This window comes from Scyliorhinus torazame, chromosome 13 (genome assembly GCF_047496885.1).
Source record: "Scyliorhinus torazame isolate Kashiwa2021f chromosome 13, sScyTor2.1, whole genome shotgun sequence".
NCBI classification, from domain to species: Eukaryota; Metazoa; Chordata; class Chondrichthyes; order Carcharhiniformes; family Scyliorhinidae; genus Scyliorhinus; species Scyliorhinus torazame.
In genome coordinates this window covers 27,428,980-27,451,779 of record NC_092719.1, presented here as the reverse complement: position 1 = coordinate 27,451,779, position 22,800 = coordinate 27,428,980, and the positions used below count along the sequence as shown (strand labels likewise).

Below are 22,800 nucleotides of genomic sequence, written 5' to 3'. Positions count from 1 at the left end.
ATCCTGTAGTAACCATGCTGTGTTTATATTCATCCTGTAGTAACCATGCTGTGTGTCTGTTCACCCTGTAGTGACCATGCTGTGTGTCTATTCATCCTGTAGTGACCATGCTGTGTGTCTATTCATCCTGTAGTGACCATGCTGTGTGTCTATTCATCCTGTAGGAACCATGCTGTGTGTCTATTCATCCTGTAGGAACCATGATGTGTGTCTATTCATCCTGTAGTGACCATGCTGTGTGTCTATTCATCCTGTAGTGACCATGCTGTGTGTCTATTCATCCTGTAGTGACCATGCTGTGTGTCTATTCATCCTGTAGGAACCATGCTGTGTGTCTGTTCACCCTGTAGTGACCATGCTGTGTGTCTATTCATCCTGTAGTAACCATGCTGTGTGTCTATTCATCCCGTAGTAACCATGCTGTGTGTCTATTCATCCTGTAGGAACCATGCTGTGTCTATTCATCCTGTAGTAACCATGCTGTGTGTCTATTCATCCTATAGTGACCATGCTGTGTGTCTTGATCCTGTAGGAACCATGCTGTGTGTCTATTCATCCTATAGTGACCATGCTGTGTGTCTATTCATCCTGTAGTGACCATGCTGTGTGTCTTCATCCTATAGTGACCATGCTGTGTGTCTTCATCCTATAGTGACCATGCTGTGTGTCTATTCATCCTATAGTGACCATGCTGCGTGTCTTCATCCTGTAGGAACCATGCTGTGTGTCTTCATCCTGTAGGGACCATGCTGTGTGTCTTCATCCTGTAGTGACCATGCTGTGTGTCTATTCATCCTGTAGTAGCCATGCTGTGTGTCTTCATCCTGTAGGAACCATGCTGTGTGTCTATTCATCCTATAGTGACCATGCTGCGTGTCTTCATCCTGTAGGGACCATGCTGTGTGTCTATTCATCCTGTAGTGACCATGCTGTGTGTCTATTCATCCTGTAGTAACCATGCTGTGTGTTTATTCATCCTGTAGTGACCATGCTGTGTGTCTTCATGCTGTAGTGACCATGCTGTGTGTCTTCATCCTGTAGTGACCATGCTGTGTGTCTATTCATCCTGTAGTGACCATGCTGAGTGTCTATTCATCCTGTAGTGACCATGCTGTGTGTCTATTCATCCTGTAGTGACCATGGAGAGTGTCTATTCATCCTGTAGTAACCATGCTGTGTCTATTCATCCTGTAGTAACCATGCTGTGTGTCTATTCATCCTGTAGTAGCCATGTTGTGTGTCTATTCATCCTGTAGTGACCATGCTGTGTCCATTCATCCTGTAGTAACCATGCTGTGTGTCTATTCAACCTGTAGTGACCATGCTGTATCTATTCATCCTGTAGTAACCATGCTGTGTGTCTATTCATCCTGTAGTAACCATGCTGTGTCTATTCATCCTGTAGTGACCATGCTGTGTGTTTATTCATCCTGTAGTGACCATGCTGTGTGTCTATTCATCCTGTAGTAACCATGCTGAGTGTCTATTCATCCTGTAGTAACCATGCTGTGTGTCTATTCATCCTTTAGTGACCATGCTGTGTGTCTATTCATCTTGTAGTAACCATGCTGTGTGTCTATTCATCCTCTAGTAACCATGCTGAATGTCTATTCATCCTGTAGTGACCATGCTGTGTCCATTCATCCTGTAGTAACCATGCTGTGTGTCTATTCATCCTGTAGTGACCATGCTGTGTGTCTATTCATCCTGTAGTGACCATGCTGTGTCTATTCATCCTGTAGTAACCATGCTGTGTGTCTATTCATCTTGTAGTAACCATGCTGTGTGTCTATTCATCCTGTAGTGACCATGCTGTGTGTCTATTCATCCTGTAGTGACCATGCTGAGTGTCTATTCATCCTGTAGTAACCATGCTGTGTGTCTATTCATCCTGTAGTGACCATGCTGTGTGTCTATTCATCCTGTAGTAACCATGCTGTGTCTATTCATCCTGTAGTAACCATGCTGTGTGTCTATTCATCCTGTAGTGACCATGCTGTGTGTCTATTCATCCTGTAGTGACCATGCTGTGTGTCTATTCATCCTGTAGTAACCATTGCTGAGTGTCTATTCATCCTGTAGTGACCATGCTGTGTCTATTCATCCTGTAGTAACCATGCTGTGTGCCTATTCATCCCGTAGTAACCATGCTGTGTCTATTCACCCTGTAGTGACCATGCTGTGTGTCTATTCATCCTGTAGTGACCATGCTGTGTGTCTATTCATCCTGTAGTGACCATGCTGTGTGTCTATTCACCCTGTAGTGACCATGCTGTGTGTCTATTCATCCTGTTGTGACCATGCTGTGTGTCTATTCATCCTGTAGTGACCATGCTGTGTGTCTATTCATCCTGTAGTAACCATGCTGTGTGTCTATTCATCCTGTAGTAACCATGCTGTGTCTATTCATCCTGTAGTAACCATGCTGTGTGTCTATTCAACCTGTAGTGACCATGCTGTATCTATTCATCCTGTAGTAACCATGCTGTGTGTCTATTCATCCTGTAGTAACCATGCTGTGTCTATTCATCCTGTAGTGACCATGCTGTGTGTTTATTCATCCTGTAGTGACCATGCTGTGTGTCTATTCATCCTGTAGTAACCATGCTGAGTGTCTATTCATCCTGTAGTAACCATGCTGTGTGTCTATTCATCCTTTAGTGACCATGCTGTGTGTCTATTCATCTTGTAGTAACCATGCTGTGTGTCTATTCATCCTCTAGTAACCATGCTGAGTGTCTATTCATCCTGTAGTGACCATGCTGTGTCCATTCATCCTGTAGTAACCATGCTGTGTGTCTATTCATCCTGTAGTGACCATGCTGTGTGTCTATTCATCCTGTAGTGACCATGCTGTGTCTATTCATCCTGTAGTAACCATGCTGTGTGTCTATTCATCTTGTAGTAACCATGCTGTGTGTCTATTCATCCTGTAGTGACCATGCTGTGTGTCTATTCATCCTGTAGTGACCATGCTGAGTGTCTATTCATCCTGTAGTAACCATGCTGTGTGTCTATTCATCCTGTAGTGACCATGCTGTGTGTCTATTCATCCTGTAGTAACCATGCTGTGTCTATTCATCCTGTAGTAACCATGCTGTGTGTCTATTCATCCTGTAGTGACCATGCTGTGTGTCTATTCATCCTGTAGTGACCATGCTGTGTGTCTATTCATCCTGTAGTAACCATTGCTGAGTGTCTATTCATCCTGTAGTGACCATGCTGTGTCTATTCATCCTGTAGTAACCATGCTGTGTGCCTATTCATCCCGTAGTAACCATGCTGTGTCTATTCACCCTGTAGTGACCATGCTGTGTGTCTATTCATCCTGTAGTGACCATGCTGTGTGTCTATTCATCCTGTAGTGACCATGCTGTGTGTCTATTCATCCTGTAGTGACCATGCTGTGTGTCTGTTCACCGTGTAGTGACCATGCTGTGTCTATTCATCCTGTAGTAACCATGCTGTGTCTATTCATCCTGTAGTGACCATGCTGTGTCTATTCATCCTGTAGTAACCATGCTGTGTGCCTATTCATCCTGTAGTGACCATGCTGTGTGTCTATTCATCCTGTAGTGACCATGCTGTATGTCTCTTCATCCTGTAGTGACCATGCTGTGTGTCTGTTCACCCTGTAGTGACCATGCTGTGTCTATTCATCCTGTAGTAACCATGCTGTGTCTATTCATCCTGTAGTGACCATGCTGTGTGTCTATTCATCCTGTAGTAACTATGCTGTGTGCCTATTCATCCTGTAGTAACCATGCTGTGTGTCTATTCATCCTGTAGTAACCATGCTGTGTGGCAATTCATCCTATAGGAACCATGCTGTGTGACTGTTCATCCTGCAGTAATAATAATAATAGCTTAGTTTCACAAGTAGGCTTCAATGAAGTTACGGTGAAAAGCCCTTGTCGCCACATTCCGGCCCCTGTTTGGGGTGGCAGGTACGGGAATTGAACCCGCGCTGCTGGCATTGTTCTGCATTACAAGGCAGCTGTTTAGCGCACTGTGCTAAACCAGCCCCTAAACCATGCTATGTGTCTATTCATCCTACAGTAACCATGCCGTGTGTCTATTCATCCTGTAGTAACCATGCTGTGTGTCTATTCATCCTGTAGTAACCATGCTGTGTCTATTCATCCTGTAGTAACCATGCTGTGTGTCTATTCAACCTGTAGTGACCATGCTGTATCTATTCATCCTGTAGTAACCATGCTGTGTGTCTATTCATCCTGTAGTGACCATGCTGTGTGTTTATTCATCCTGTAGTGACCATGCTGTGTGTCTATTCATCCTGTAGTGACCATGCTGTATCTATTCATCCTGTAGTAACCATGCTATGTGTCTGTTCATCCTGTGGTAACCATGCTGTGTCTATTCATCCTGTAGTAACCATGCTGTGTGTCTATTCATCCTGCAGTAACCATGCTGTGTCTATTCATCCTGTAGTAACCATGCTGTGTGTCTATTCATCCTTTAGTGACCATGCTGTGTGTCTATTCATCTTGTAGTAACCATGCTGTGTGTCTAATCATCCTCTAGTAACCATGCTGAGTGTCTATTCATCCTGTAGTGACCATGCTGTGTCCATTCATCCTGTAGTAACCATGCTGTGTGTCTATTCATCCTGTAGTGACCATGCTGTGTGTCTATTCATCCGGTAGTGACCATGCTGTGTCTATTCATCCTGTAGTAACCATGCTGTGTGTCTATTCATCCTGTAGTAACCATGCTGAGTGTCTATTCATCCTGTAGTGACCATGCTGTGTGTCTATTCATCCTGTAGTAACCATTGCTGAGTGACTATTCATCCTGTAGTGACCATGCTGTGTCTATTCATCCTGTAGTAACCATGCTGTGTGCCTATTCATCCCGTAGTAACCATGCTGTGTCTATTCATCCTGCAGTAAACATGCTGTGTGTCTATTCATCCTGTAGTAACCATGCTGTGTCTATTCATCCTGTAGTGACCATGCTGTATGTCTATTCATCCTGTAGTGACCATGCTGTGTGTCTGTTCACCCTGTAGTGACCATGCTGTGTCTATTCATCCTGTAGTAACCATGCTGTGTCTATTCATCCTGTAGTGACCATGCTGTGTGTCTATTCATCCTGTAGTAACTATGCTGTGTGCCTATTCATCCTGTAGTAACCATGCTGTGTGTCTATTCATCCTGTAGTAACCATGCTGTGTGTCAATTCATCCTATAGGAACCATGCTGTGTGACTGTTCATCCTGCAGTAATAATAATAATAGCTTAGTTTCACAAGTAGGCTTCAATGAAGTTACGGTGAAAAGCCCTTGTCGCCACATTCCGGCCCCTGTTTGGGGTGGCTGGTACGGGAATTGAACCCGCGCTGCTGGCATTGTTCTGCATTACAAGGCAGCTGTTTAGCGCACTGTGCTAAACCAGCCCCTAAACCATGCTATGTGTCTATTCATCCTACAGTAACCATGCTGCGTCTATTCGCCCTGTGGTAACCATGCTGTGTCTATTCATCCTGTAGTAACCATGCTGTGTGTTTATTCATCCTGTAGTAACCATGCTGTGTGTCTATTCATCCTGTCGTGACCATGCTGAGTGTCTATTCATCCTGTAGTAACCATACTATGTGTTTATTCATCCTGTAGTAACCATGCTGTGTGTCTATTCATCCTGTAGTGACCATGCTGTGTGTCTATTCATCCTGTAGTAACCATGCTGTGTCTATTCATCCTGTAGGAACCATGGTGTGTCTATTCATCCTGTAGTGACCATGTTGTGTGTCTATTCATCCTGTAGTGACCATGTTGTGTGTCTATTCATCCTGTAGTGACCATGCTGTGTCTATTCATCCTGTAGTAACCATGCTGTGTGTCTATTCATCCTGTCGTAACCATGCTGTGTGTCTATTCATCCTGTAGTAACCATGCTGTGTCTATTCATCCTGTAGTGACCATGCTGTGTCTATTCATCCTGTAGTAACCCTGCTGTGTGTCGATTCATCCTGTAGTGACCATGCTGAGTGTCTATTCATCCTGTAGTGACCATGCTGAGTGTCTATTCATCCTGTAGTAACCCTGCTGTGTGTCGATTCACCCTGTAGTGACCATGCTGAGTGTCTATTCATCCTGTAGTGACCATGCTGAGTGTCTATTCATCCTGTAGTAACCATGCTGTGTGTCTATTCATCCTGTAGTAACCATGCTGTGTGTCTATTCATCCTGTAGTAACCATGCTGTGTGTCTATTCATCCTGTAGTAACCATGCTGTGTGTCTATTCATCCTGTAGTAACCATGCTGTGTGTCTATTCATCCTGTAGTAACCATGCTGTGTGTCTAGTCATCCTGTAGTAACCATGCTGTGTGTCTATTCATCCTGTAGGTGTTGAATCCCAATTTTCTTTCCTCTGTCAGTCTGGCCTCAATAAAAGTCGAGATGGATTTGCAAGTAAAAAGAAGTTATTTTATTCAGCGTGCAAGCAACCTAGTCCACAGTGATACAGATAACATGTTGCTGTCTGCAGCCCCGGGAACTAAGTGAAGGTCCCAGACAAAGAGATCAGTACTCATACATTCAAATGGCATCAGGTTTCACATACTCGACACCCATAGGTCATCCTATGTCCCTCCTGACTTGTTTGATCTATTCTGATTGGCTCACTTCCAATCCCTTTCTCTGGCCCCTATCAATGCAGCATCACTCTCATAGACACACCTCTTCCTGCTCTTTCCATGCGGTCTAAAATCCTTTGTCTCTACCTGCCAGAATCAAAGTGGCTTATTTCTACATTACATTAACTAATATCTCTAAATTGTCTATTTTATATCACATTCATCATAGGAACCATGCTGTGTGTCTATTCATCCTGTAGTGACCATGCTGTGTGTCTATTCATCCTGTAGTGACCATGCTGTGTGTCTATTCATCCTGTCGTGACCATGCTGTGTCTATTCATCCTGTAGTAACCATGCTGTGTGTCTATTCATCCTGTAGTAACCATGCTGTGTCTATTCATCCTGTAGTAACCATGCTGTGTGTCTATTCATCCTGTAGTAACCATGCTGTGTCTATTCATCCTGTAGTAACCATGCTGTGTGTCTATTCATCCTGTTGTGACCATGCTGTGTGTCTATTCATCCTGTAGTGACCATGCTGTGTGTCTATTCATCCTGTAGTGACCATGCTGTGTGTCTATTCATCCTGTCGTGACCATGCTGTGTGTCTATTCATCCTGTCGTGACCATGCTGTGTGTCTATTCATCCTGTCATGACCATGCTGTGTGTCTATTCATCCTGTCGTGACCATGCTGTGTGTCTATTCATCCTGTAGTGACCATGCTGTGTGTCTATTCATCCTGTAGGAACCATGCTGTGTGTCTGTTCACCCTGTAGTGACCATGCTGTGTGTCTATTCATCCTGTAGTAACCATGCTGTGTGTCTATTCATCCCGTAGTAACCATGCTGTGTGTCTATTCATCCTGTAGGAACCATGCTGTGTCTATTCATCCTGTAGTAACCATGCTGTGTTTATATTCATCCTGTAGTAACCATGCTGTGTGTCTGTTCACCCTGTAGTGACCATGCTGTGTGTCTATTCATCCTGTAGTGACCATGCTGTGTGTCTATTCATCCTGTAGTGACCATGCTGTGTGTCTATTCATCCTGTAGGAACCATGCTGTGTGTCTATTCATCCTGTAGGAACCATGATGTGTGTCTATTCATCCTGTAGTGACCATGCTGTGTGTCTATTCATCCTGTAGTGACCATGCTGTGTGTCTATTCATCCTGTAGTGACCATGCTGTGTGTCTATTCATCCTGTAGGAACCATGCTGTGTGTCTGTTCACCCTGTAGTGACCATGCTGTGTGTCTATTCATCCTGTAGTAACCATGCTGTGTGTCTATTCATCCCGTAGTAACCATGCTGTGTGTCTATTCATCCTGTAGGAACCATGCTGTGTCTATTCATCCTGTAGTAACCATGCTGTGTGTCTATTCATCCTATAGTGACCATGCTGTGTGTCTTGATCCTGTAGGAACCATGCTGTGTGTCTATTCATCCTATAGTGACCATGCTGTGTGTCTATTCATCCTGTAGTGACCATGCTGTGTGTCTTCATCCTATAGTGACCATGCTGTGTGTCTTCATCCTATAGTGACCATGCTGTGTGTCTATTCATCCTATAGTGACCATGCTGCGTGTCTTCATCCTGTAGGAACCATGCTGTGTGTCTTCATCCTGTAGGGACCATGCTGTGTGTCTTCATCCTGTAGTGACCATGCTGTGTGTCTATTCATCCTGTAGTAGCCATGCTGTGTGTCTTCATCCTGTAGGAACCATGCTGTGTGTCTATTCATCCTATAGTGACCATGCTGCGTGTCTTCATCCTGTAGGGACCATGCTGTGTGTCTATTCATCCTGTAGTGACCATGCTGTGTGTCTATTCATCCTGTAGTAACCATGCTGTGTGTTTATTCATCCTGTAGTGACCATGCTGTGTGTCTTCATGCTGTAGTGACCATGCTGTGTGTCTTCATCCTGTAGTGACCATGCTGTGTGTCTATTCATCCTGTAGTGACCATGCTGAGTGTCTATTCATCCTGTAGTGACCATGCTGTGTGTCTATTCATCCTGTAGTGACCATGGAGAGTGTCTATTCATCCTGTAGTAACCATGCTGTGTCTATTCATCCTGTAGTAACCATGCTGTGTGTCTATTCATCCTGTAGTAGCCATGTTGTGTGTCTATTCATCCTGTAGTGACCATGCTGTGTGTCTATTCATCCTGTAGTAACCATGCTGTGTGTCTATTCATCCTGTAGTAACCATGCTGTGTGTCTATTCATGCTGTAGTAACCATGCTGTGTGTCTATTCATCCTGTAGTGACCATGCTGTGTGTCTATTCATCCTGTAGTGACCATGGTGTGTCTATTCATCTTGTAGTAACCATGCTGTGTGTCTATGCATCCTGTAGTGACCATGCTGTGTGTCTATTCATCCTGTAGTAACCATGCTGTGTGTCTATTCATCCTGTAGTAACCATGCTGCGTGCCTATTCATCCTGTAGTAACCATGCTGTGTGTCTATTCATCCTGTAGTAACCATGCTGTGTGTCTATTCATCCTGTAGTAACCATGCTGTGTGTCTATTCATCCTGTAGTATCCATGCTGTGTGCCATCATTCGATAATTCCCAATCTTTGTGACTGTACATCCCACAGCAATCACTCTATACGTTCTCCAGTAAACAATTTATGTGACTACATCCTATAATTATAACTGTCTGTAACTGGAGATCCTGCAGTAACCATTCTATTTGACTATGTCTTACAATAACTGTGCTGCATGTCTGTTCCCACTATAATAGCTATGGTGTATGTCTTATCCCAAAGTGACCATGCTATGACTGCACGCCCTACAGTAACTGAGCTGTGTGTCTGTAAGGCATACTGTGTATTCTATGTGGTGATATGCTACAATCATCAGGATGTGCCACGATACATTCTACAGTAAAGATTTTGTGATTGTCTCTTCTGCACAGACCCTGTTGGATTTGGGCGCCTCTCCAGACTACAAGGACAGCCGGGGGTTAACGCCTTTGTATCACAGTTCAATGGTGGGAGGTGACCCTTATTGCTGTGAACTGATTCTGCATGACCGTGCTAATGTTGGCTGCATGGATGAGAATGGATGGCAAGAAATCCATCAGGTAAAACTCTTTATTGGCATTTAGGAGTTAGGACATAATGGCCATTGCACTTGAACAAAGTGTAATTGCACGTATGGGTGGTGAGTTAACAGCTAAAGTGGTAGCGAACAGGTTGCCCCAGGGCTGCTCACAGTAGGAGGCCTCAAACTACTGGAGAGCAGGTGGACGGTTAGAGAAGAGACTTTTTAGAGCAAGAGTCTACCTCCTTCTGCAGTTAAGTATTTCAAGCAGAGGGGTTGTGAAGAACCTGGCCATACCTGTTTTTTTCAGCTTCAGGTCATTCAAAGCCCTAAATGTACCTCCCAACGCCCCACCTTCCCTTGGAGACGTTTGCACCCACAAACAGGGGGGGGTTTGCGCAGTCACTGCCTTCGAGATCTGCGTGGACTTCAGTGTACACAGCCTGTAGATGTCTTTCAGACCTTAATGACCTATAAGAGAGGACAGGAGGTTGCTCACAGTTACTACAAATGTCTTCCAATTTGAAGTTCTGGCCTCAGTCTGCAAAGCTTGTATTCGTAATGGGGCGACCAAGATACACAGGTGGTATTCCAGCTCATTAACATTGCATTGGAACGGCTTTATTCCTTCCAAGCTAAAGCAGAAAAGAAACCAACAATTGGGAGTGCAGACTAGGCAATGTTTTCAGCTGGCAACTTGACAATGTGAAGCAGAGGAACTTTGGCTCAATATCTCCATTGGTACCCGATCTCGGTGACATTGAACACCAGCTTCTTTGTCCATTTGTTTCTGGATTACAAGAAAAAAAACATAAAATAGTAATCTTTCTTTTCACCTTTATCCTTTCCACCATCACTCATGTCATTTAGAGAGGGAAATCTACCCTCTCGTTTAACTACTCATCCATCAGCTTGCTGACCTACTTACTCCAGATCAACAAATGCCTTGATTTTAAATATCTCGTCCCCGTGCTCTGATCCCTCCATAATCCCACTGCTCCCTACCTCCGTAACGTTGCCCAACCAAGCAACCCTTCAGAAACCCTGCATTCCTCCAACTTTATTTTCTTGAACATCTTGTTCCTTTCGCTCGACTTTGCCAACTGTCCCTTCAACTGCCTGGGTGACAAACTCCGAAGATACTTTTAAAAAATATTCATTCATGGGATGTAGGCATCTCTGGCTGCGCCAATATTTATTCCCCATTTCTAATTGCCCTGGGGAAGGTGGTGATGAGCTGCCTTCTTGAACCACTGCAGCCCTGAGCTGTAGGTACGCCCACAATGCTGTTAGAGAGGGAGCTGGAGGGTTTTGACCCAGCTCTGAAGGAATGGCGGTATATTTGCAAGACAAGATGGTGAGTGACTAGGGTTGTTTTCCATCAGAGACATGGGGGTAATTCACCTCAGATACCCTGTCCTGGAGCTTGGGAGGTATGGGGCATGTCTCTATCTTTGGCTCGATGTCAATTTTTCTTCTTTAGTGGAATGTGGGTGTCGTTGGCTAACCAGCATTTGTTTCCCATTTCCTAATGACCCATGAGAAGGTGGGGCTGAGCTGCCACCTTGGACTGTGGAGGTGCGGGTACTCACACAGTACTGTTAGCAAGGGAGTTCCGTAATTCAGCGACAATGAAGGAAGGGCAATATATTTCCAAGTCACAGTGCGGCTTGAAGGGGAAATTGCAGGCGGTGGTGTTCCCATGGGCCTGCTGCCCTTGTCCTTCTAGGTGGCTGTGGTGAATATATTCACCAAAATGCATGACACTGTAACCATTGTATCCACCTAATGTAACCTTTGACCTGGAAGTGGTGATACGAGCTACATCCAGGCACGGTACTGTAACCCCGGTGGGCTCCGCCCTTACCGTGGCCATATATAACCTGGCCACCTGCAGGTGGCACTCATCTGCACAACCAACTCTGGCTAGGCAAGTTCACGACTAATAAAGCCTTATGTTCACTCGCTCTCTCGGCCTCTTGGTGAATTGAAGGTATATCAGTGGCAGAAGTAGTGCGTTTGGAAGGCACTGTCAAAAGAAACTTGGTGAGTTGCTGCAGTGCGTCTTGTATATAGTACACACTGCTGGCGCTGTGAGCCGGTGGATGGAGTCAGGGCCCATAGCCTTTGCAGTATCCAGCGCCTTCAGCCATTTCTTGATCTCACGTGGAGTGAATTGACTTGGATGAAGTTGACATCTATGATGCTGTGGACCATTCAGCACTTCTCACTGAAGATGATTGCAATACTTCACAGACACACAGAAATCTTACAGCACGGAAGGAGGCCACTTGGTCTCCAAATGAGCAATTCACTTAGTATCAATACCCCATCTTCTCCCTGTGACTCTGTACATTCTCCCTTTTCAGATAACAATCTGCTTCTCTTTTGAATGCTTCAATTGAAACTGCCTGAAAATAAAAAGTTTGTCCTCGTGATGTCCGGGTTTCTTTGACCAATTACCTCAAATCTATGCCTTCTCATTCCCCGTCCTTTCACACGTGGGAACAGTTTTTCCCTGTTGTCTCTCTCCAAATCCCTCATGGTTTTGAATACCTCAATCAAATCTTCTCTCTCCTTGCCCTCTCCAAGGAAAACAGCATTAGCCGTGTCTTTTGTACTCATGTTCTGGGCTCCCCCATCGTTGTGGATGGGGATATTTGTGGAGCCTCCTCCTGTTGTTGTTTGTTTAATTGTCCATCGCCCTTCACAACTGGATGTGGCTGGACTTTGGAGCTTTGATCTAATTCATTAGCTTTGGGATTCTAACTCTGTCTACAGACTGCTGCTTTTTCTGTTTGCCGCAAAAGGTGTCCTGGGTGTAGCTCCACCAGATTGTTAACTCAATATTAGACATGTCTTCTGCTGCTGCTGCTGGCATGGCCTCTGACACTCCTCGTTGTTGCAGGGTTGATTCCTCTGACTTGTTGGTAATGTCAGGATGAGGGATATACCAATCCATTATGTTGTGTGAGGTTGTGCCTGATTATGTACCTGGAGGACCTGTTCACTATGTTAAAGGTGGTTTATAAATGCAAATTGTTGTCATCCTCACCTGATTTGGCCAGTCACTCATCAACATGGCTCATTTTTAACTATACTCTGAAGTGGCCTATCAAGCCTTACAGTTGTACAAAGAAATTAGGAGATGGGCAGCAATTGTCAATCTTGTCAGTGATACCTGCAAGTCAAATCAACGATTAAAAAAATAAATAAATCAGTAACACGATGCCACAACTAAAACTTGTCTCTCGTTCTGATTCAGGCCTGTCGGTATGGACATGTGCAACATCTGGAGCACTTGCTATTTTACGGAGCAGACATGAGCACGCAGAATGCCTCAGGGAACACCGCTCTGCACATCTGTGCACTCTACAATCAGGTGAGTGGGGAAGGGAGAAGGGGAGGGGAGGGAAGATGCGTTGGATTGGCAGGGTGGGGGGAGGGGGTCATTATTTATGTGGCAAAAGTAGGCAAGGGGTGAATACACAGGCTGAGTGGTGAGGCGGGTTTGGCCCTGCCACCCAGATTTCTCATCATGTCTGTGGCCGTTCTAGATCCAATTGTGGATGAGAATCTGGGTGGGCCCATGTGCTTTAAATGCTGCCAGTGTTAGTAGAATTCTCCCGCAGCAAGATGCAACTTGTCAAACCTTCAGATGCTTCCTGTGACTTTGTATTTATTGTCAGCATCATCGGCCTCTGTTCAACTTTACTCAGCATCAGTGTTGAGCATCAATACTTAGGATTTATAGTTGGGGGATCATAATTTGGATTATATGCTTGTAGACATGAAACCACATGTGACACCTGACCAGAACTCATGGCCCGTTTGTAGTTTAGAAACACCTTTTCTGTCAGTAAGTTAATGGTGTTAAAGTCTCCTCTCCGGGTCAGATAGGTTGAAGAATGGAGGGGACATTTGCAGAATGTTTATTTTGGATGTCGTTTGTAGAAGTAGAGGCAGGAGGTTCTGGGTCTGATCTGTGCTGCAATTGCACCGCAGTGCAGGAGGGGATTAATAGTCAGTGCACTGGAACTGACCTCCGTGCCCGTGAGTTAGGAAGGAGGGAAATTAGCCAGTTGTGCCTGCTGTTCTTGGTCAGGCAGTGAATCCTGCCCGAAAGCATGGTGCAATCAGTTGGAGCAAGCTTGGGTTCGGATGCAGTACCCTCCATAGTTGAATATCGTGCTGGCCCTTGCCATGCTAGCATGCCTAGGACACCCCATCCGGAAGGAACCAGCTACCCATCAAGGATCATTGGGCTGAAAACACGGGTCAGTAAAACAGAGGTTGAAGAGAAAACCAGCATCATTTTGGATTGCATCACCCAAAGAACCTTGGACATGCTCTTATAATGCAGAAGCGACTCACTTGTATTCTTGCATTGATCTTCACTGTTACTCAAGGACACAGTTTGAGATACGGGGTGAGCGTCAGGGAATTATTGATTGAAATTGGTTGTGGAATCCCAGGTGACAAGCTGTTCACAGTGACAGTCTGCTCTCGGATGGTGTCTGACAGGCCGTCTCTGGTCCTAGTTTAGATAAAGCTGTTTCTTCGGAGCAATTCAATCTGTGCTCCGTCATGTCTTGTCTCACGCTGTGACATCTATGCTGATTGCTGAATTGCTGCAGTGATTATCACCATGTGTGTGACAGCCTCTGGAGAAATGAAATTGTCCTTCACTTGCAACTGATACAGAATCACAATACACAGTAGTCTAACAGAGAACCATCAAACTCCAACAGGACAGGAAGATCTTTGTTGAAATCATGTTTATTTGTTAACCCCTCAAGTTCAGTACAGCTATTCCTATTTCTGTTTTAACTGTGCTACTGAGAATTCGCTATTGTTACTCCGGATGAAATGATCAATCGAACACCAAGTCACTTCAACGTACGTGTATTCACAGCCGGGGCTGCACCACTGTACTTCGGGGAAGCACAGCAGCAAGCCAAGTACATTCAACAGTAGCTTATATACAGTATGACACTGTCCCTTTTCTAAGGACGGCCCCCTTAGAGACCCAAGTTAGGGACACATTCTGTTGCTCTCAGCTAAGTTATTATTATCTTTAGAATGAGGAACTCTTCTCAGCTGCGTCCTGTTATTGCAGACTGTCTAGTGCAAAAGCAGAAGCGATTCATCTCGAAGGTCACGTATACACTTTACACAAAGCTTTGACATTCCATTTCCCATCAGGCTCTATTTGACATTCCATTTCCCATCAAGCTCTACTCTATCTTGAGCCAAACTCTCACTACCGTGCTGCCCTGTTTGGGCAGCATGGTAGCACAGTGGATAGCATAGTTGCTCACAGCTTCGGGGTTGCAGGTTCGATTCCCGGCTTGGGTCACTGTCTGTGCGGAGTCTGCACGTTCTCCCCGTGTGTGCGTGGGTTTCCTCCGGGTGCTCTGGTTTCCTCCCACAGTCAAAGATGTGCAGGTTAGGTGGATTGGCCATGATAAATTGTCCTTAGTGTCCAAAAAAGGTTAGGTTGGGTTACGGTGATAGGTTGGAGATGTGGGCTTAAGTGGAGTGCTCTTTCTAAGGGCCGGTGCAGACTCGATGGGCTGAATGGCCTCCTTCTGCATTGTAAATTCTGTGATTCTATGATTATCAATTTTCCTTTGGTCAGTGCTCTTTTTAATCCCCGTCTCTTGTTCCTTCTGAGTTTCAAACCCCTATCTGAACTATCATCTTGGTTGATGAAGCTCAGAGTGTCATTGTATGCTTGACAACACTTCTTCAAGTTTATTTGAGCTAATGATTGTATTCTATATTCTCATGGGTTCTTCTAAAGCTCTGTACTTCAGTAGCTTTAAGTTGCAAAAGAATCATTCGCAACAAGAACTTATGTTTATATATGATGCCTTGAATGCAAGCATTGATTGTCTGCCCTTAGTTGGCCTCATACAATTGAAAGGCTTGCCAGCCCACTGTGAAGAGAAATTAAGATTCAATAGCATTGCTGTGGGATTGGAATTGTACATAATCCCAGACTAGGTAAGGACAACAAGAAAAACAACCTCACCATGGAATTTGGCTTTGTAGCGTCACTCGTGCTGATGCTGTGGAATTCGGGAACTCTAGGAATGTCAGCCAGACTATTTCTGGCCACGTCTGCCGTGGGCTGTGTACATGGCATGATTCTAAGCATGGGTGTTCTGTGCACACTTTGGAAACATGCAGATCGGCAGATCATGATGACAAACAGCACCTAATGTTGATTTGACACACTGGCTGTCATTTTGCCCTCTCTTAAACAATGCCAACTGAGCATGCATAATATGAAGGGTTAGGGAGCTTCTACATGAAGTGGTTTTTGCTTTTTTCCCCCCCCATAGAATCCATACAATGCAGAAGGAGGCCATTCAGCCCATTTGAGTCTGCACCAACCCTCTGAAAGAGCACCCTGCCTAGGTCCACTCCATGCCCTTTCCCCGTAAACCCACCTAACCTATACATCCCTTTGACACCAAGGGGGATTTTAGCATAGCCAATACACGATACCTGTGCATCTTTGGACTGTGGGAGGAAACCCACGCAGACACTGGGAGACCGTACGAACTCCACACTGACAGTCACCCAAGGTGGGAATGGAGCCCGGGTCCCTGGCGCGGGGAGGCAGCAGTGCTAACGCTGTGCCACTTTGCTGCTGCAGAGAATAGTGCTGCTGTGCCACGGTACCCTAGCGACTGCAGAGAGGCTGGTAGGTGGCTGTTGACTTTCAATGGCCTTACTGAATGAACTCAACAGCGCTTGGCGGCCTGGCTGGGAGGCATCATTAGGGTTACTGACAGAGTGGCAGTGGTGGGAGTTCAAGTGCTGTTATCCAGGAAGAGGACTGCAGGTTTGAGCTCTAGCCAACTCTCTTTGCACGTCAACAAATTTCTCACCTTTTCAAAACAATTCTGTTTTTTTAATCTTGCGACCAAAGTGAATAATTTCACACTCCCCGACATTATATTCCAGCTGCCATCCTGTTGACACTCAAAAAACTTGTCTTTATCTCTTTTGTATCCTCCCCACAGCTTCCCTTTCCACCCAGCTTGGTATCAGCAATGAACTTTGATGCATTACTCTGTTTCTTCATACACTCCTTTAATATAGATTGTAAATAGCTGAGACCCAGCACTGATCCATGTGGCACTCCACTGATCACAGCCTGTCAACTTGAAAAGCCCCATTTATGTCCTCTCTCTGTTTTCTATCCATTAACCAATCTTTTATCCATGCTAATCTATTAGCCACATCTCCATGAGCCCTTAACTTGCCTTAACCTATTGTGTGGCACCTTGTTGAATGCCTTTTGGACATCCAAGTATACCACATTTACTGGTTCATCTTTATCTACCCTACTCACTGCTTAAGGACATGGGGAAAACCATTTACGACTGAGATGAGGAGGAAGTTCTCCACCCAGAGAGTGATGAGCCTGTGGAATTCTCTACCACGGAAAGCAGATGAGGCCAAAACATTATATGTTTTCAAGAAGGAGTTTGTCATGGCTCTTGGGGCTAAAGGGATCAAAGGATATGGGGGGGGGGGGGGGAAGATGGGAACACTTTACTGAATTGGATGTTCAGCCGTAATCGTGATGAATGGTGGAACAGGCTCAAAGGGCCGAATGGACTAAAGCTGCTCCAATTTTCTATGTTTCTGCTCGTTACACCCTCCAATAAATTTGTCAAGCAGGATTTTGCTTTAGTAAAATAATGTTGGGGTCGGTTAGCTCAGTTGGCTGGATGGCTGGTTCGTGATGGCTGAACTTCAGGTTAAATTATTACAGTCAGCTCGCTCTCAAAAAGCTAGAGGAGCCTATGGGACTATGGCGACTTTCACTATGATTCTCTAAGTGCAATATTAAGATTTTGTTAATAATAGATTCCAGCATTTTCCCATCAATTGGTGTTCGGCTAACTGGCCTGTCATTCCCTGTTTTCTCTGTCCCTCCTTTCTTGAAAAGCGGTGTAACATTTACCAACTTCCAATCTAATGGGACTGTTCCCGAATCTCGAAGAATTTTGGAAAATCATCGCCGGCACGTCTTTTGTCTCTGCAACCATCTCTCTTTGAGCCTTCGAAGGGGAAGGCTGCCTGTAAGATGTGTAGGCAAACGTTGTGCTGCTTTAACCATGCCCGCTCCTGAACACCTTGAGTGTGCAACTGGTCAGCAGGGCATTTTGAGTTGGGCTGCATGCTGCAATTATATCGATGAGCAGACAGCAGAAAGTTTGCATACTAGCTGTCTCAACTTGACCAGGCATGGTGTAATCAGGATTGCAATTCCCAAAGGTTGGGGGTGGGGGTGGGCGGTGGGGGAGACAGATTTGAATGGGGACAGGCAGGGGATGAAAATACAGTCACGGATTGGCTTGCCTAAATTCTGAGACACGCGGAGATACAGATCTGACCACCACATTACAGGTGTCCTGGGGTTGGCATGGCCAAGTTGGGCCGAATGGCCTCCTTCTGTGCTGTAACTTTTCTATGGTTCTATGGTCTGCAAAGACAAGGGAGAGAAGTTCAATTGCAGTAACAGCAACATCCTCTCACAGACCAACATGCCCAGTAGCTAACCACTCACAAACAGCTCGGCTGGGCAGGACATGTCATTTGCTTGCCTAACGGCAGACTCCGAAAGTTGTACTCAGAACTTGGTTGTGGCAGGAAATCCCAGGTGGAGATTGGAAACATTTTAGGGATGTCCTTAAGAGAGCGAACATCCCCACAAACTCATGGGAGTTCCTGGCTTGTGACTTCCAAAAATAGAGAATGTTTATTCAGGAAGGCATCAAACACACCAAGAGACATTTTTGGGAGCACACACTAAGCACTACACTCAAAGCACAACACGCGAGGCACAACACTCGAAGCACTGCGCCTGTCCTGCCTGTGGCAAAGTCTGCAGATCACCCATTGAACTATCAGCCATCTCAAATCCCATTGACCTGTACTAGAAGCATATTCAATGCCTAGGGATTGCCTGTAAAGAAGGAGGGTTTCTCAGCATTAGCGAATTTAACCTGGGTGAAGGGAGGGCAGCCCTGAGAACCTGTCTGATCCATTAATCACTGCAATGAAGTTCATTAAAGAGGTATTTAACAGCTCATTGAAGGCTATGTTCAGATTTTGGCCAGGGCACATGAGTTGTATGCTGGATCTGGACCATGGAGCTGAATGCACAGCAGGGAGCCAGTCATGGCTAGCTCGGGGAATTAAGCTGGTCTCATGAAAGAGAACAGCTCAGAGGGAGACTTGGCCATTTGCACACAATTGAGTGGATTGTGGCAGAGTCATCAGTAAGTTGTCAGGTAGCAGAGGCAGTCATCAGCTTGTGACATTACATGGGAATAAATGGCAGGAGGGATAGGGCGTTTCCAAACACAGCTGAGAGGCCACCTGAGCACAAGGGATTTAGCAGCTGGCTCTGGGAGCATGATTCTTGAATTTTGGATCCAATGGGTATGAGGAGGAGCATCTTCCTCAGGAAGGACAGAGCCAAGACATCAGAAGAGCAGAGGAGGGGAATGCGTGGTGGAAAAGCAATGGAGACCGTGTCCTCAGCATAGGATCCACTGCTGAAGATACTATCATGGGAATATGAGAGTCAGTGCAGGAGAAGACAGTGACTCTACAGATAGGTGACCTCAGAGATATGTGTCCTCCTTGCAAAAGAGCTCATACCTCACAGTACTACTCACCATGCTCCGTCTTAGGCATTCAAATCACTGTCACCTCGAACCTCTTTTATCTCTGGTTCCTTCCGAGGATCAGCCACAAACCTTGGTGATGTCACACAAACAGCTGCATTTCATTGCATCTTGCAGCTCACTGGCACTGTGGCCGGGCTTCTCCAATCCTGCAGCCAAGTTCTGATGCCGGCGTGAAAAGTGTCGCGAGCCACTCCAGCATCAACGGGCCTCACCCAGCAGCTATCCACCCCTTCCTAGGGGGCTAATGCAGCATCGGAGTGGTCTCCGCAGCTCCGGCGCCCGAAAGCTGGGGCGAAATTCTCCCGAAACGGCGCGATGTCCGCCGACTGGCGCCCAAAACGGCGCCAATCAGACGGGCATCGCGCCGCCCCACAGGTGCGGAATGCTCCGCATCTTTGGGGGCCAAGCCCCAACATTGAGGGGCTAGGCCGACGCCGGAGGAATTTCCGCCCCGCCAGCTGACGGAAACGGCCTTTGTTGCCCCGCCAGCTGGCGCGGAAATGACATCCCCGGGCGGCGCATGCGCGGGAGCGTCAGCAGCCGCTGACAGTTTCCCACGCATGCGCAGTGGAGGGAGTCTCTTCCGCCTCCGCCATGGTGGAGACCGTGGCGGAGGCGGAAGGGAAAGAGTGCCCCCACGGCACAGGCCCGCCCGCAGATCGGTGGGCCCAGATCGCGGGCCAGGCCACCGTGGGGGCACCCCCCGGGGCCAGAACGCCCCGCGCCCCCCCCAGGACCCCGGAGCCTGCCCACGCCGCCTTGTCCCGCCGTTCAAAAGGTGGTTTCATCCACGCCGGCGGGACAGGCAATTTATCGGCGGGACTTCGGCCCATCCGAGAATCGAGCGGGGGGGGGGGGGGGGTCCCGCCAACCGGCGTGGCCCGATTCCCGCCCCCGCCGAATATCTGGTGCCGGAGACATCGGCAACCGGCGGGGGCGGGATTCACGGCAGCCCCCGGCGATTCTCCGACCCGGTGGGGGGTCGGAGAATGATGCCCCTGGTGCGCCACGGCCGGCATGGGTTAGTGCATGCCCGTGGGTTCCCGTGTTCGCGCCGCCCCCCCCCCCACCCCCAGCAACATTGCGGAGCCCTACAGGAGCCCGGTGCAGAGGAATATAGGCCTCCAATGAAATAGTCTGCCCGCCGATCGGTAGGCCCCAATCGCGGGCCAGGCCGCCATTGACCAAGTCAGCGAGATTCTGAAGATGCAGTTCTGTTGCCTGAGCCAGTCAGGTGGAACTCTGCAAAACCTTCCCACGTGGTCTCACTCATTATGGTGGTCCGCTGCACTCTCCATAACATGAGCTGTGGACCTTGAAGAGGGTTAAGCACTGAATCACCACAGTTAATTCAAGGCTGAAGATAAATGAGGATGAGGAGGAGTACGATGATGCAGAATGGTGCCCTGGCTGCACAGGGAGCTGACATGGGGCTTGAAGCAGTGGCTCCGGAGATGTTGCTGATTCCCTATTTTGCTTTAGTGGATTTGACACACACACACCAGGCTCCCAAATTCTCCATTCCAGCGACACCGCGGCTACATAGAACAGTACTGCACAGTATAGCACAGTACAGGCCCTTTGGCCCACGATGTGGTGCCGACCATTTATCCTAATCTAAGATCAACCGAACCTACGCCCCTTCAATTTACTGCTGTCCATGTGCCTGTCCAAGAGTCGAAACAAACCTGTTGGACTTTAACCTGGTGTTGTAAGACTTCGTATTGTGTTCTTCCCTCCAGTGAGAAAAGCCCTAGCTCCCTCAACCTTTCTTCATAAGACATGCCCTCCAGTCCAGGCAGCATCCTGGTAAATCTCCTCTGTACCCTCTCCAAAGCGTCCACATCCTTCCCATAATGAGGCGACCAGAACTGGACACAATATTCCAAGTGTGGTCTAACCAGGGTTTTATAAAGTTGGAGCAAAACCTCACGGCTTTTAAACTCAATCCCCCTGTTAATGAAAGCCAACACACCATACGCCTTCTTAACAACCCTATCAACCTGGGTGGCAACTTTGAGGGATCTATGTACCCAAGATCCGTCTGTTCCTCCACACTTCCAAGAATCCTGCCTTTAACCCTGTATTCAGCATTCAAATTCAACCTTCCAAAATGAATCACTTCACATTTATCTAGGTTGAACTCCATCTGCCACTTCTCAGCCCCGTTCTGCATCCTGTCCTGTTGTAATCTGCAACAGCCCTCAACGCTATACAACTCCAACCTTCGTGTCATCGGCAAACCTACTAACCCACCCTTCCACTTTCTCATCCAAGTCATTTATAAAAACCACAAAGAGCAGAGGTCCCAGAACAGATCCCTGCGGGACACCACTGGTCACCGACCTCCAGGCGGAATACTTTCCATCCACTCCCACTCGCTGATTTGTTTCGGCCTGCCAATTCTGTATCCAGACAGACAAATTTCCCTGTATCCCATGCCCCCTAACTTTCTTAATGAGCCTACCATGGGGAACATTAATGAGCCTACCATGGGGAACATTAATGAGCCTACCATGGGGAACATTAATGAGCCTACCATGGGGAACATTAATGAGCCTACCATGGGGAACATTAATGAGCCTACCATGGGGAACATTAATGAGCCTACCATGGGGAACATTAATGAGCCTATCATGGGGAACATTTTAAGGATTTATGACCTCTGACGTTCAACTTACCTGACAAGCCTTTCTACCCTTCAAATGATATACTAGGACAGTGTGACTGTCCCACCCCCACACTGCACAGCGCTGCAGATCTCTAATATGGTCACTTGTGAATAAGCTGCATCTTCACCCCTGTGCGGACTGCAGCTCCCAGCAGCCACATCTCCTCCTCTACAGTGACTCCCCAACTGTTGAGTTCCAACTGACCGTCAAGTTGCAGCAACAAGAAAGCAGATATTGCAGAATGTGCAAGTTAACAAGAACCGAGGGAATGGCCCCAAATGTATTTTGTTTAGATCTGCACAATTTATTGTTGAGAGTTTTTCCATTTGTGAGAGTTTCTCCAGATTTTTAGAATCTGGAGCGAATTTTCTATCCGCTTTTCAATAAAGCTCATCATTTACCCATGTGTTTGGTGGAGATCGTCATGGTGCATTGTTCACAGTTTGGAGGAACTGTCAATGGGATGTTCACCAATTACTCAGATTGGAATGTAATTTCAGTGGAGTGTTTGGAGCAACGTTCACTGATGCATTGCCCAAAGTTGGGAAAGAACATTCAATTATTTTGCTGTTTTGAGAGGGCTTACAGTGGGAGGTTACCCATAGGCTGGAGACTCTCTCGATGCAAAGATATCCATTAGTTTGTGGAGTCTTCCAATTGTGTGTTACCCAGAATTTGGTAGGTCTTTCAGTGATGCATTGCCGAAAGTTTGGCAAGTACTTTCACTGATATGTAGCAAGGATAGATT

At 46.5% G+C, this 22,800-nt stretch overlaps 1 protein-coding gene across 5 annotated transcripts in view; it reads left to right on the top strand.

The window, feature by feature from the left end:
- LOC140387908 (SH3 and multiple ankyrin repeat domains protein 3-like) overlaps positions 1–22,800 on the top strand; it is a 1,536,301-nt gene that overhangs the window by 784,751 nt on the left and 728,750 nt on the right. For all 5 annotated transcript variants that reach the window (XM_072471211.1, XM_072471213.1, XM_072471209.1 and 2 more), the window contains exons 9-10: positions 9,531–9,698; positions 12,924–13,040. In XM_072471211.1, coding sequence (XP_072327312.1) covers positions 9,531–9,698; positions 12,924–13,040 — 285 coding nt within the window. The remainder of the gene's footprint in view (positions 1–9,530; positions 9,699–12,923; positions 13,041–22,800) is intronic.